General features: G+C 41.4%; 2 protein-coding genes across 2 annotated transcripts in view; both read right to left on the reverse strand.

Annotated features, from left to right (window-relative positions):
- Positions 1-1,043, reverse strand: part of LOC123514408 (transcription factor mef2A-like) — a 4,030-nt gene extending 2,987 nt beyond the window's left edge. Inside the window, exon 1 of the mRNA XM_045272329.1 lies at positions 401-1,043. The gene's annotated coding sequence lies outside the window, so the exon portion shown is untranslated. The remainder of the gene's footprint in view (positions 1-400) is intronic.
- A 1,855-nt stretch (positions 1,044-2,898) lies between these two features.
- Positions 2,899-5,571, reverse strand: LOC123514911 (type-2 histone deacetylase 1-like). The gene is made up of 2 exons (XM_045273170.1): positions 4,234-5,571; positions 2,899-3,086 (listed from the first exon to the last, which is right to left on the reverse strand). Exons 1-2 carry the CDS (start codon positions 5,525-5,527, stop codon positions 2,899-2,901), a joined length of 1,482 nt encoding a protein of 493 aa, XP_045129105.1. The 5' UTR covers positions 5,528-5,571.
- Positions 5,572-12,593: the final 7,022 nt, after the last annotated feature.

A 12,593-nucleotide genomic window follows, 5' to 3' on the forward strand; every position in this document is an offset into this window, starting at 1 on the left:
AGGAGGAGGAGGAGGAGGAGGAGGAGGAGGAGGAGGAGGAGGAAGACAGAAGAGATGAGTTTAGTCTTCCCTGGTGTAGTGTGAAGATAATGCTTCTCCTCCTCCTCGCTGTGAGTGTGGCTGCAGGAGTGGCAGGGAGTGAGACGCCCTTACAGTGCAACACCCACCCACACCCAGCCGCCCGCCACCTCCCACAGGAACCCCAGCCCACCCCGCCCCGCCACTCACTCACAGTTAAGGGAGAGTCGCAGCCCGCCCCTGGGATCCTGAAGGCGCTGCTGGGGACTGGGAGGACAGGAAACACGGGACACCACCACCACCACCAACAACAACAACACCCTCTCCTGAAGACGCAGCAGAAGGGAGAGTCTACTGAAAAGCATCACATCGCAACACTCACTTTTTCCTGAAGGCGCCGCAGAAGGAGATGTATTTGGTAGATTCACGCCCCTCCAAGGTACACAAACGCTGGGTAGAGAATCACAGTCAGGGACGTCATGGTGTCACTCCCTTAGTCACAGAGCGGGATGGCGTCCTCCGGCAGGCGCTGAAGAAGGATGTGTACCGTACTCTCCTTCAGGACACACTTCAGCAGCAGACAGCACGGCAGAAAGCACTCCTGAAGGATGTACCGAAGGATCTGAAGGAGGCGGCATTGAAACATTGGCTGGTCTCACTTCTGGACCCAGCTGTGGCTCCTCATATCCTGCAGGACTCCGTTAGGATACTGTCAGGCCGAGGAACGCTAGGATCTCTAACCAAAACTCTCAGAAAAAACACAATTCCTGAAGATACAGCCAGTGAGGTTCTGCAGAAGGCGAGGACGATAACAAGAAGAACAGGATCTCTCTCTCCCGCCGTCAGGAAGGGAGTCAGCGAAGCACGAACCTACTACATGAACCCACCGTTACCTTTGTCACGCCCCACAGCGACGCCACTCACCCAGGCACGGAGCAGCAGGGAGGGGCGGCTGGGATCGGGAAGGGAGGCCTGGGGGGTGAGAGTGAGGTGAGTGTGTCGTGTCACGCTGGCTCGCTTTTTGGTGTGTCTATCTATAAATATCTATCTATCTGTGTATCTGACGAGGGAGGAAGAGGAGGAGGAGGAGGAGGAGGAGGAGGAGGAGGAGGAGGAGGAGGAGGAGGAGGAGGTCGCAGCCAGCTAACTTAACCCTTTCAGTACCATGCCGCGTTTTCATATTCGTTCTAGTTAATTTGTTGATTTTATTCAGCTTCAGAATCGTGACAACTATGGCCATTAATCTTTTGACCTCCATAGACCCTTCCTAATGCAAAGAAAATCGTCTAATCGTACACAAAAATCAAGGTAAAAAATGCGTCTCAGTAAGGAAGGGGTTAATCTTCACACCAAGTTGCTGAAATAAAAACAGAAGGTGTTAAATTAAAATGTTCCAATAATAATAATAGAATAATGATGGCAGAGCAAGTAAGTGAAAAATAGTAATAGTAAACAATGAAATACTGAAATGAAAGGAGAAAAGTCATATCGAAAATGTTTAAATAGTAATAATAGAATGATAATAATAGAACAGATAAAAAAATAGTAATAATAAATAAGATAAATAAATAAGATACTGTAATACTAAAATGAAAGGAGGAGAGTCTTATCGTAAAGTGTTGTAGAAGAATAATAACAACAAAACAAGTTACAAAATCAATAGTAAACAATAAAGTCCTTAGTAACACGCTAGGCCGGTAACAAATTAATTCGTAAACCATAAACCTTAGGAATAATTTGAGGAAAGGAAGAAAACATACGCAAATCTCACATTAGAGGAAAAAAAAAAAAAATCAATAAACAAAACAAAATGTAATAATCTGAAAAAAAAAAAGATTAAGAAAACTGCAAAAAAACACCATACAGTCAATCTCTCTCTCTCTCTCTCCTACAGGTGGCGGCGCAGTAGCCAGGGCGTGATGTACCTTCCGATGGGCGCCACAACACAGCCACAGTGCCCCACCCCGGCGGACGCTGCTGGGACGTCCCTCTCCCAGCTGGCCTTCCTCTCCATCTGCCTCACCGTGCTCAATCTCATCGTCAACCTCTCTAACAACATCAACAACAACAACAACAACGACAACCTCAACGCAGACACCAGCGCCAGTAACAACAATGCTCAGGTGTCTCTCAACATGAACAGCGGCGCCCAGGTCAATGTCATGTTACCGCCGCCCATCCCTGGGAAACGCCGCGCTTTAAGGGACACCTGGGCCCACTCCGCCACACGTATGAGCGACGCGGCCTTAGAGGATGTGCTGCAGGAGGTGGTGAAGGAGGTGCTGGGTGAGGGAAGGAAAGGCAACGAAGGAATGATGAAAAGTATCGAGATGTCCTTCCAAAGTGTCATGTCGAAGTTAGCGAAGAAGGAATTCCAGGAGGTAAGGATCGGGAAGTCCTTCGGTAATGTCCTGCAGAAAGAGACGAAGAAGGAGGAAGTAGTGATCGGGATGTCTCCAGAAAATATTCTTCAGAAGGTGAAGATGAAGGAAAAGCAGGAAAAAGAAAGGATCTTAAATTCCTTTCAAAATGTCCTTCAGGAGCTGAGCATAAGGAAGGTGCAAGACAAGAGAAGGCTCGAGGAGTCCTTACAAAATATCCTGCAGGAGACGAGGACGAAGGAAGGGCAGGAAAAGGAAAATATTCTAGACTCCTTAAAAGAAAGAAAAGATAAACAAACAAGAAAAACAAACCGAAACACACAAATAGATAACAAGGAGTCCTTAGAAAATATCCTGAAGAAGACGACGAAGGAGGAAGAAGACAAAAAGGACAGAAAAGCAACAAATACCACATCTAAGGATACAAAACACCATAGGATCCCAAAACCAAGAGCCAAACCAATCCTACAGGAAGGAGACACGACAAATCCTACAGATCCTACATGAACACAAAACATGACTGAAAGGACACTACAGCAAACGAAGGATGCTTTAAAGGACACATTGAGGTGGGGGATCCTTCAAGATGCTGGAGTGGCTGTAGGACTTCTGAGGACATTCGGGAGATGGTTGAAGGATACTCCCTTAAATTCCTCTTCTTGCACGGCGGTGTCTCTGTGTAGGACTCTATTTGTAGGACACGATAAGGTTCCTTCAGGCAGGTAAATGTGTGTGTGTGTGTGTGTGTGTGTGTGTGTGTGTGTGTGTGTGTGTGTGTGTGTGTAGTTGTGGTGAGATTGCAGTGGTACAATGTTAATTAATATTCTCTCTCTCTCTCTCTCTCTCTCTCTCTCTCTCTCTCTCTCTCTATCTCAGCAGATTCGTCACGCACCAGAGAGAGAAGGAGAAGGAGGAGGAGATGGAGGTGAAAGAGGAGGAGGAGGAGGAGGAGGAGGAGGAGGAGGAGGAGGAGGAGGAGGAGGAGGAGGAGGAGGAGGAGGAGGAGGAGGAGGAGAAGCAACAGTCTTTCTCCCCATCAGTTTCTCTTCAGTACCTTGCGTGTAAATCCCTCCTCCCATCATGCCTCGCTGAATAAACAAATGACGCACGCTGCCTCTTTAATTTCTACCTCACACACACACACACACACACACACACACACACACACACACACACACACACACACACACACACACAAGGGCGATGAAGGACGGAGTAAACAGAGATGAAAGTGATGGAAATGATTTATAATGAGGTGATGATAATGATGATAAGATGAAAATAGGTGAATAGTGGAAGAATAATGACACACACACACACACACACACACACACACACACACACACACACACATACATACATACATACATACATACATACACACGTGACCTTTTCAACTTTGGACAAGATTATCCTCGAAAATAAAAAAAAGAAAATGGGAAAACAATTATCTAAACTAGGGAATGAAAAATAGAATTGGCTTTTTTTTTTCATTTTTTTTTCTAGTACATGGTATTGCTTGGTGTGTGTGTGTGTGTGTGTGTGTGTGTGTGTGTGTGTGTGTGTGTGTGTGTGTGTGTGTGTGTGTGCCTTCTATTGTCACCATCACTATCACTATCATCATCACCATCATTATTTTCTCATTCATAGACACCTTCTGTAATATTTCCTTCATCATCACCATCGTTATCCTTTACTTCCTCTTCATCACTTTCGTCTACATCTGCATCACCATCATTTTCCCTACCACCATCACCATCACCATCACCATTTTCTCTACCACCACTATCACCACCATTATTATCTCTACCACCACCACCACCATCATCACCATTTTCTCTACCACCACCACCATCACCATCATTTTCTCCACCACCACCACCACTAACAACATTTCCCAAACCCATTTCACCACCACCCACATCCGCATTATTTCCTTCACCTTCTGCGCCTCCATCATCGTCTCCGTCACCCGCCACAGCCCTCCACACATCCAGCGCCGCCCTGCCCACACTGTCCATCCCTTGCCGCACCATCCGGAGGGCGCGGCGTCCGTCAAATGGGACAATGTTGATTTGATTAGCGTTGTTAATATTCGCATCGACATTGGTGTTATCGCTGTTCATGTTGTTATCGTTGTTGTTGTTGTTATTGTTGTTATTGGAGTTGAGATTGTTCACTACAGTAGCCACAGCGTCAGCCACAGAGAGTAGGGAGCTGAGAAGGACCAGTGGTAAAGCCTTCAGGAGTCCCGCGCCCTTAGGAGGAGCACATGGGTCTGGTCTAGGAGCGTTTATTGGGAGGTACATGACGCCTTGGCTTCGTCTTCTCCTCCTGCGCTCCTCAGTGGTTCCAAAAGTCTTTCCTGAAGGAGTTTTGGAGTCAATATGAGTGGAATCCTTCTCCTTGCTACTGACGGAGTGATAACTGTCAGGAATGTTCGTTAGTGGTGAATCTTTCGAGACAGTCTTTCCTGAAGGTGCAAAAACCCTTGAGTTAACATGAAAGGACTCTTCCTCGCTGCTGAAGAAAGAACCACCATCAGGAGCATTATTTGTGAGTGTTAAATCCTCCGAGACATTCTTTCCTGAAGGTGCAGAAACCCTTGACTTAGAAGCCTCATGGTGACTCTCATTACTGCTGAAGAAGGAACCACCACCACGTACATTAGGTAGCCAATTAGAGACAATCTTTCCTGGAGGCAGAGAAATCATTGTGTTCCTTTTGCTACTGACGAAGGAACCGCCACTGGCAAGCAATTCCGAGGGAGACGAACCAGAGAGAGCTAAACGAGAAGCTCCAGAGTCCACGCCCTTGAAGCTCTTCGTCAGGAGGCTGATAAGTTCTCCTGCAGGCTTGTCTACCTCCCCAAGAAGCATTGCGTGAAGTGCCGCCCCTGGGTGATCTTTGGTGGCCTGCAGGAGGTTGTACAGAGCGGCCTTTAACCTTTGGGAGTCGTGCAAGAGGTCAGAGTTCACGGAGGAGAGAGTTGCAGGGAGTTCGTGGTGCTTTTTGTTGTTATTTGATGATAGACTGTCGCTTCTGCCTCTTGTTATTCTCTTTTCTCTTGCTCCTCTCCCTTTTTGTCCATTTTCTACATCTTCCACTTCTTTATTTGTTTTCCTCATTTTTCCATTATTTCCTGTCCACTCCTCATTTACGCTTCTTCCTCTTCCTCTTTCTCCTCCTCCTCCTCTTCCTCTCCACGTATCATGAAGACGAGAGGAGTCAAGATGGTGGTGATGGTGGTGAATAGATTGTGGTAGCGGTGGTGGTAGTGGTGAGTGGCTGGCTGAGAGGGACTTACTCACCATTACCACCACCACCACCACCACGACAGCCGCCACCTGCACCATCTGGCGGCGAGGTGCGGAGTTTGAGCAGGTAACTTTGCGGGGTTGAAAATCTCGCTTCTCCTGTGACGTCTGAAGGAAAGGCACGGTGAGATATGAAGGAAAATGTGAAGAAAAACAACAATAACAACAACAGAAACAACAGAAGAGAAACAAAATACATACAAAGGTGTAATAAAATATGCATAAGAGAACGTAAAAATAAGATAATAATAATAATAATAATAATAATAATAATAATAACAAAAACAGCAATAACAAGAACAACAATCCCAAAACAACAAAATCCATTCACAAATGAAATAAAAGATGGACAAAAGAACGTAAAATTGAAGTCTAAAAAGAAATAACGTAAAAATAAGAGAAATCAATAATAATAATAGCAAAAAAAAAAAAAAAACAACAACAACATGAACAACAACCGAAGAGAAACGAAATGGAAGAGAAATAAAATAGGCATGAAAGAAAGTAGAATTTAGGAACAAAAAGAAAAAAAACTAAAAATAAGAAAAAAAACAGCAATAATAACAACGATGACAATAACAACAACAACAACAACAACAACACACGAGGAACATAACATTCAGATGCTCAAGATAAAAAGAAGACGAAAAGAAATGAGAAATATGAAACTTTTAAGAGTAGAGGTTGAAAAAAAGCGTAAAATGATAAAAATGACAAGAAATGAGAGAGAGAGAGAGAGAGAGAGAGAGAGAGAGAGAGAGAGAGAGAGAGAGAGAGAGAGAGAGAGAGAGAGAGAGCACATTGCATATACACTTCCATGAAAATACTTGTAAAATTTCCTCTTACCTTATACTAGTGAGAGCGAGTGAGAGAGTGAGAGAGAGAGAGAGAGGAGTGGGTGATGACTCTTTGATGGCTACACCGCGTCTGTCTGTGTGTCTGTCTGTGTGTCTGTGCGAAGTTAAACAGCGTATAAGTCTCTCACCCATGAAGAGAGAGAGAGAGAGAGAGAGAGAGAGAGAGAGAGAGAGAGAGAGAAGCTTACCTGTTGACCGTTACCTGTTGAAATTACAAAGGTACTCTCTCTCTCTCTCTCTCTCTCTCTCTCTCTCTCTCTCTCTCGTGTAAGAAGAGTGCCAAGGACAAAATAGAATAAGAAATAAAGAGTAAAAGAGAATAATAAGAAAAGGAGAGATAAGAAAGGAGAAGAGGATGAAGAGAGCAATTGAGGAAGAAGGGGAGAGATAAGGAATAATTGGCGGAACGAGAGAGAGAGAGAGAGAGAGAGAGAGAGAGAGAGTAATAAATGGACATATCGAGGAAATGCAATAAACTAAAAAGAAAGGGAATAAGGAAAAGAATACGCTCTCTCTCTCTCTCTCTCTCTCTCTCTCTCTAAACTTTACCACCCTTCCCTTTCTTTCTTTTCCTTCCCTGTGTCACACTATTTTTATCAACACACACACACACACACACACACACACACACACACACACACACACACACACACAGACCTCCTTCATTCAAATATACCAAATAAATAAAAGAAACACGCAAGGGTGAAGAGAGCAAAGGTAACGTGAAGACTCTCGACCTTATTTATAAAACTGGGGAAGCATTGGATTATCTTGCGACCTCTCTCTCTCTAAATGGCAGGTAAGAGAACAGACAGGTGTACAGGTGTTGCTATTACAGGTAAGTGGGCCATATTTCTACTGGGAGAGAGGGAGAGGGAGAGAGGGAGAGAGGGAGAGGGAGAGGAGTTAAAAGGTTATGGTGTTATGGAATTAAAAGTCGATATATTGCTATTAGACACTTTGGCGCCCTCCTCTCTCTCTCTCTCTCTCTCTCTCTCTCTCTGTCTCTCTCTCAGAACACATACATTAAGAAGAAAAATGCCATTAATGATAAAATACACAAAATTTAAAGTCATTTACATAAAAAAAACTACCCAATTATTGTTTTTTTCTTTATACAAATGATAAATAGAATAAATAAATGAATAAATAAATAAATGAATGAACAAATGGGAGTAGAGGAGAAAAAAATAAATAGTAAAGATGAAATGATGAAAATATAACAATGATAAATGTAGAAGAGATAAATAAAGAAAAGAAAACACAAAAGAACTGATAAAAAAAACAAGAAAGAGGAAAGAAAACAAAGAATTAAGAAAAAAAATGACAAGAAAATACGAGAGAGAGAGAGAGAGAGAGAGAGAGAGAGAGAGAGAGAGAGAGAGAGAGTAGAAAAAAGAGCAAGAAAGTAAGAAAACAGTGTAAAGATAAAGTTAGAGAAGGGGAGGCAAAAATGTGGACCACAAAATGAATAGATGACGTTGGGTTCGATATGCTTCCTTCCTCCTCCTCCTCCTCCTCCTCCTCCTCCTCCTCTTCTTCTTCTCCCTTCCCTTCACCCGCGACCTACTTTGAGAGAGAAGTTGGGGGAGAAAGAAAACGAGAGACGGTGAGAGGTATGTTGACTACTACTACTACTACTACTACTACTACTACTACTACTACTACTACTGCTACTACTACTACTACTACTATGCTAAAATAATAAGAGAAACAACAACAAAAAAAAGGAAAGGAAGAAGAAGAATGATGAGGTAAATCAAGGAAGAGGAGGAGGAGGACGAGGAGGAGGAAGAGGAAGAGGAGGAGGAGGAGGAGGAGGAGGAGGAGAAGAAGAAGAAGAAGAAGAAGAAGAAGAAGAAGAAGAAGAAGAAGAAGAAGAAGGAGGAGGAGGAGGAGGAGGAGGAGGAGGAGGAGGAGGAGGAGGAGGAGGAGGAGGAGGAGGAGGAGGAGGAAAAGCGGTTAAAATAGTGAAGACTGTGGCCATTAATTTTCTGACCTCCATAGACCGTTCCTAATGTCAATAAAATGGTCTAATCGTACACAAAACTCATGGTAAAATAGTGAAGACTGGCCATTAATCTTGTGACCTCCATAGACCTTTCCTAATGTCAATAAAATGGTCTAATCGTACACAAAACTCATGGCAAAAAAAAAAAAAAAAAAAATGTGTCCCCGTACTGAAGGGGTTAAGCTTCGACTGTAGAATAGATAATGGATAGGTACATAGATAATAATAGATAATAGAGCTTTTCATAAGACATTTATTTGTACAATGTATAAACAGTAGTTACATTCACTGCCCAATAGTTACTCGGGCATAGTTTGGCACCTTTCAGTCATTTAATTAAGCTTAGGCCATTCATTATTATCATTATTATTATTATTATTATTATTATTATTATTACTACTACCTCGAACAAAACAGTAAGGTTCTCATAATCATTGCTTTGGATGGTAATTTCGCCTTTACACCTCTCACTGCAAAGCTTCTCACTGTTCGTACATACACCTGCGTTAATCATACACAACGAATTCGGATCCGGAAGATTAATAATGAAAAGAAAACGGAAGATTAATAATGAAAAGAAAACAGTTGATCTTACACAAACGAACAATTTTTAATAAGCGGCAAAAAGAAACGAGAGACTCACAGTAACATCCAAATGAACGAAGATATCTGGAAGCAACGAATATTACATGGAAGTGAACGAAAATAACTGGACACTGATCGAAAAAGTAACTTAAATATGACTGGAAATTAGCGGAAAGTATTTAGAAACAAAGTGATAATTTTTGAAACGAGACACTCATAGTAACATCCAACTGAACGAAGATATCTGGAAGCAACGAATTTTACAAGGAACTGAACGAAAATAACTGGAAACTGGTCGAAAAAGTAAGTAAAACATCATGTAAAATACCTGAAAAATTAGCTGAAAATATTTGGAAACAAGGATATTTTTTGAGATGTAGCGATAATATGTAATAACTGAGCGAATACTTCTGAAGACCGAACTAACACAACAAGCTGATAAGAAACAGAAAGAACTAAGATAAGCTGATAAGAAATAAACCGAACTAAGATAAGCTGATAAGAAGGACCCAGTTAACATGACAAGCTGATAAGAAATAGGTTCAAACTAACATTAGCTGATAAGAAATAGGTCCAACTAACATTAGCTGATAAAAAAAGAGCAAACTGGAAATAAAATAAGAATAGAATACAATAAACTCACGAATATCTGCACTGGAAATAAAAAAAAAAAAAAACGAAGGAAGTGAATTAAAACAAATAACCAAATAACAGAAATGTATAAACACTGACAACTATAGAAATAAACCCAATCGTACTAAACACGACGAAAAAAAGAATAAAAAAACACCACAATGTAAAAAAAGAAAACACACACACACACACACACACACACACACACACACGAATATATGAGTAATTAAAAAAAAAAAAAAAAAAAACATGAATTAACACAAGTGACTCTATAATCAAACTCTACTTTCTGGCAGGTCCGTATTCCGAAACGCTTTGCTCTCTCACCACTACTATTTTCCAAGGCCACAGATGACTAGTGGGGTTTTCAAGAGTGTTTCTCCAGTTCATAATGTAGAAATCTTGTCACTCTGCCTCTAGAACCGTAAAAACGCCCTTAAAAATCGTTCTTCTCTCCCACTATATTTTCCAAGGCTACAGAGATGACCAGCGGGGTTTTCAAGAGTGTTTCTCCAATTAATAATGCAGAAATCTTGTCACTGCCTCTAGAACAGGAAAAACACCTTAAAAATCGCTCTTCTCTCACTATGACTGTTTTCCAAGGCCAAAGAGATGGCTAGCGGGGTTTTCAAGATTGTTTCCCCAATTAATAATGTAGAAATCTTGTCACTCTACCTCTAGAACCGTAAAAACACCTTAAAAATCGCTCTTCTCTCAATGTGACTATTTTCTAAGGCCAGAGAGATGGCTAGCGGGGTTTTCAAGTGTTTGTCTAATTAATAATGCAGAAATCTTGTCACTCTGCCTCTAGAATCGTAAAAACACCTTAAAAACTCGTATAAATATAGATAAAGCCTTTTGAAATAGTGAAGGTGAAGCACATAAGCGTTTGAGAATACGAGCCTCCTCTCTCTCTCTCTCTCTCTCTCTCTCTCTCTCAGCAGCTTCCCGTTTTCTACACGTGGAGGCAGAAGCGGCAAGTCTCACGGATGACTATTACATATTTCATTCGAATTTCACTCGTGCGAACAAATTACATTAAGACGAAACTCGAGAATTCTTTAATTTTTTTGCACCGAATTTGAGAAGCAACCAACCGGGGAAATAGAATGAAGGTGTATTCTCTCTCTCTCTCTCTCTCTCTCTCTCTCTCTCTCTCTTGTTGGTCTCTTCTTTCTCTTCCTCCTTCTCTTCTATTCCACTGTTTATTTACCTTGTTTTATTCGTTTCTCTCTTGATTATTTCCTCTCTTCCTCAATTCTTTTTTCTTCTTCTTCTTCTTCTTCTTCTTCTTCTTCTCCTTTGGCAATTGTTTTGGTCCTCTTTTAAAACATTATAAGTGACTTTTTGTTCTATCTATTTTACAAATAAATATGACCTCTTAATAACTCTCTCTCTCTCTCTCTCTCTCTCTCTCTCTCTCTCTCTCTGGGAAAAACCACGTATCCATAACAACGAGGGTATTCATGGTGTGTGGGGGGCGGGGGGGCGAGGGTGGTCAGGTGAGGGGGTTAGGGAAAGAAGGACTCTCTCCCTCAGTCCACCAGTGACCTGTCTCCCCAGAAGGTCACGGCTGGAGGAGGGAGGCGAGGTCAAAGGTCAAAAAGGTCGATGGGGAACTAAGTAATGCTTCAGTTAAGGTCAGAATGAAAAAAAAATGAAGATATATACGGAAAAGTAAAAATAAACCCAGAAAAATTGTGGATAAAAGAAAAAAATGGGAAAGTATTTGGAATGTAAATATTGAAGTTGAAAATTGTTAATGAGGAAAATAAATTAACATACTTTTTATGAATTTGGTGAGGTGAAAAATTGCTGAGAATGAAATAAATAAATGAAATAAATAACACTGTCTAATTATCTGAAGTAATTGCCTGTAATGTAATGAAATGTGAAATAATGAATGTTGAATGTTGAGGTAGAGAATGTTTGATCTATTCTTAGTTGATTAAGTGTATAACCTTATTAAAATATGTATGTATGTATGTATGTATGTATTTTGTCTGTATGTATGAACGTTGTTTGCTAATAGATATACAACACAAATGCGTTTCTTTTTATTTGCACATTTGACGGAAAAAAGGAAACAAAATATAAGTAATGGAATGATGAACGTGACTCGCACGCACACACACACACACACACACACACAGTAAGTCTCCCATCCTGACCACCCTCGCCACTCATCTCTATAGAAAATACATTATATATTTATATATATATATATTTTTTCTTTTACACACACACACACACACACACACACACACACACACACACACACACACACACAGTACAAAAAACAGCTCTAACAGTAGTATATGTACACACACACACACACACACACACACACACACACACACACACACACACACACACACACACACACACACACACACACACACACACAACCAATTAGTTTTTGTGTACATAGTGACAAATATACATATCTCACCTACACACACACACACACACACACACACACACACACACACACACACACACACACACACACACACACACACACACACACACACACACACCAGGTAAGCACTTCACCGGGTAAGTTTAACACCTGGCTGCCTCAAGTTTACACGCGGCTTGGAAAAGAGTCAGATGGAGCACACCTGAGAGGCGCGAGATGGGGTCTGTGTGTCTGGGAATAACTGGAAAATTACCTAGGAAACACCTGACGCAACACTCACAGGTAAACACCGTATCGATGATAACAATAATAATAATAGTAATAATAATAATAACAATGACAATAATAATACTGATGATAATAATAATA

Source organism: Portunus trituberculatus, chromosome 5 (assembly GCF_017591435.1).
Source record: "Portunus trituberculatus isolate SZX2019 chromosome 5, ASM1759143v1, whole genome shotgun sequence".
Classification (NCBI taxonomy): Eukaryota; Metazoa; Arthropoda; class Malacostraca; order Decapoda; family Portunidae; genus Portunus; species Portunus trituberculatus.

Excerpts from the sequence above, each read along its gene's own strand:
- LOC123514911 (XM_045273170.1), bottom strand. The coding sequence starts at position 5,527 with ATGAGGAAAACAAATAAAGAAGTGGAAGATGTAGAAAATGGACAAAAA. Across the intron at positions 3,087-4,233 it reads TGGTGGTGGTGGTAGAGAAA|AGTCCTACACAGAGACACCG; the intron begins ATGGTGATGATG and ends TCCTACAAATAG.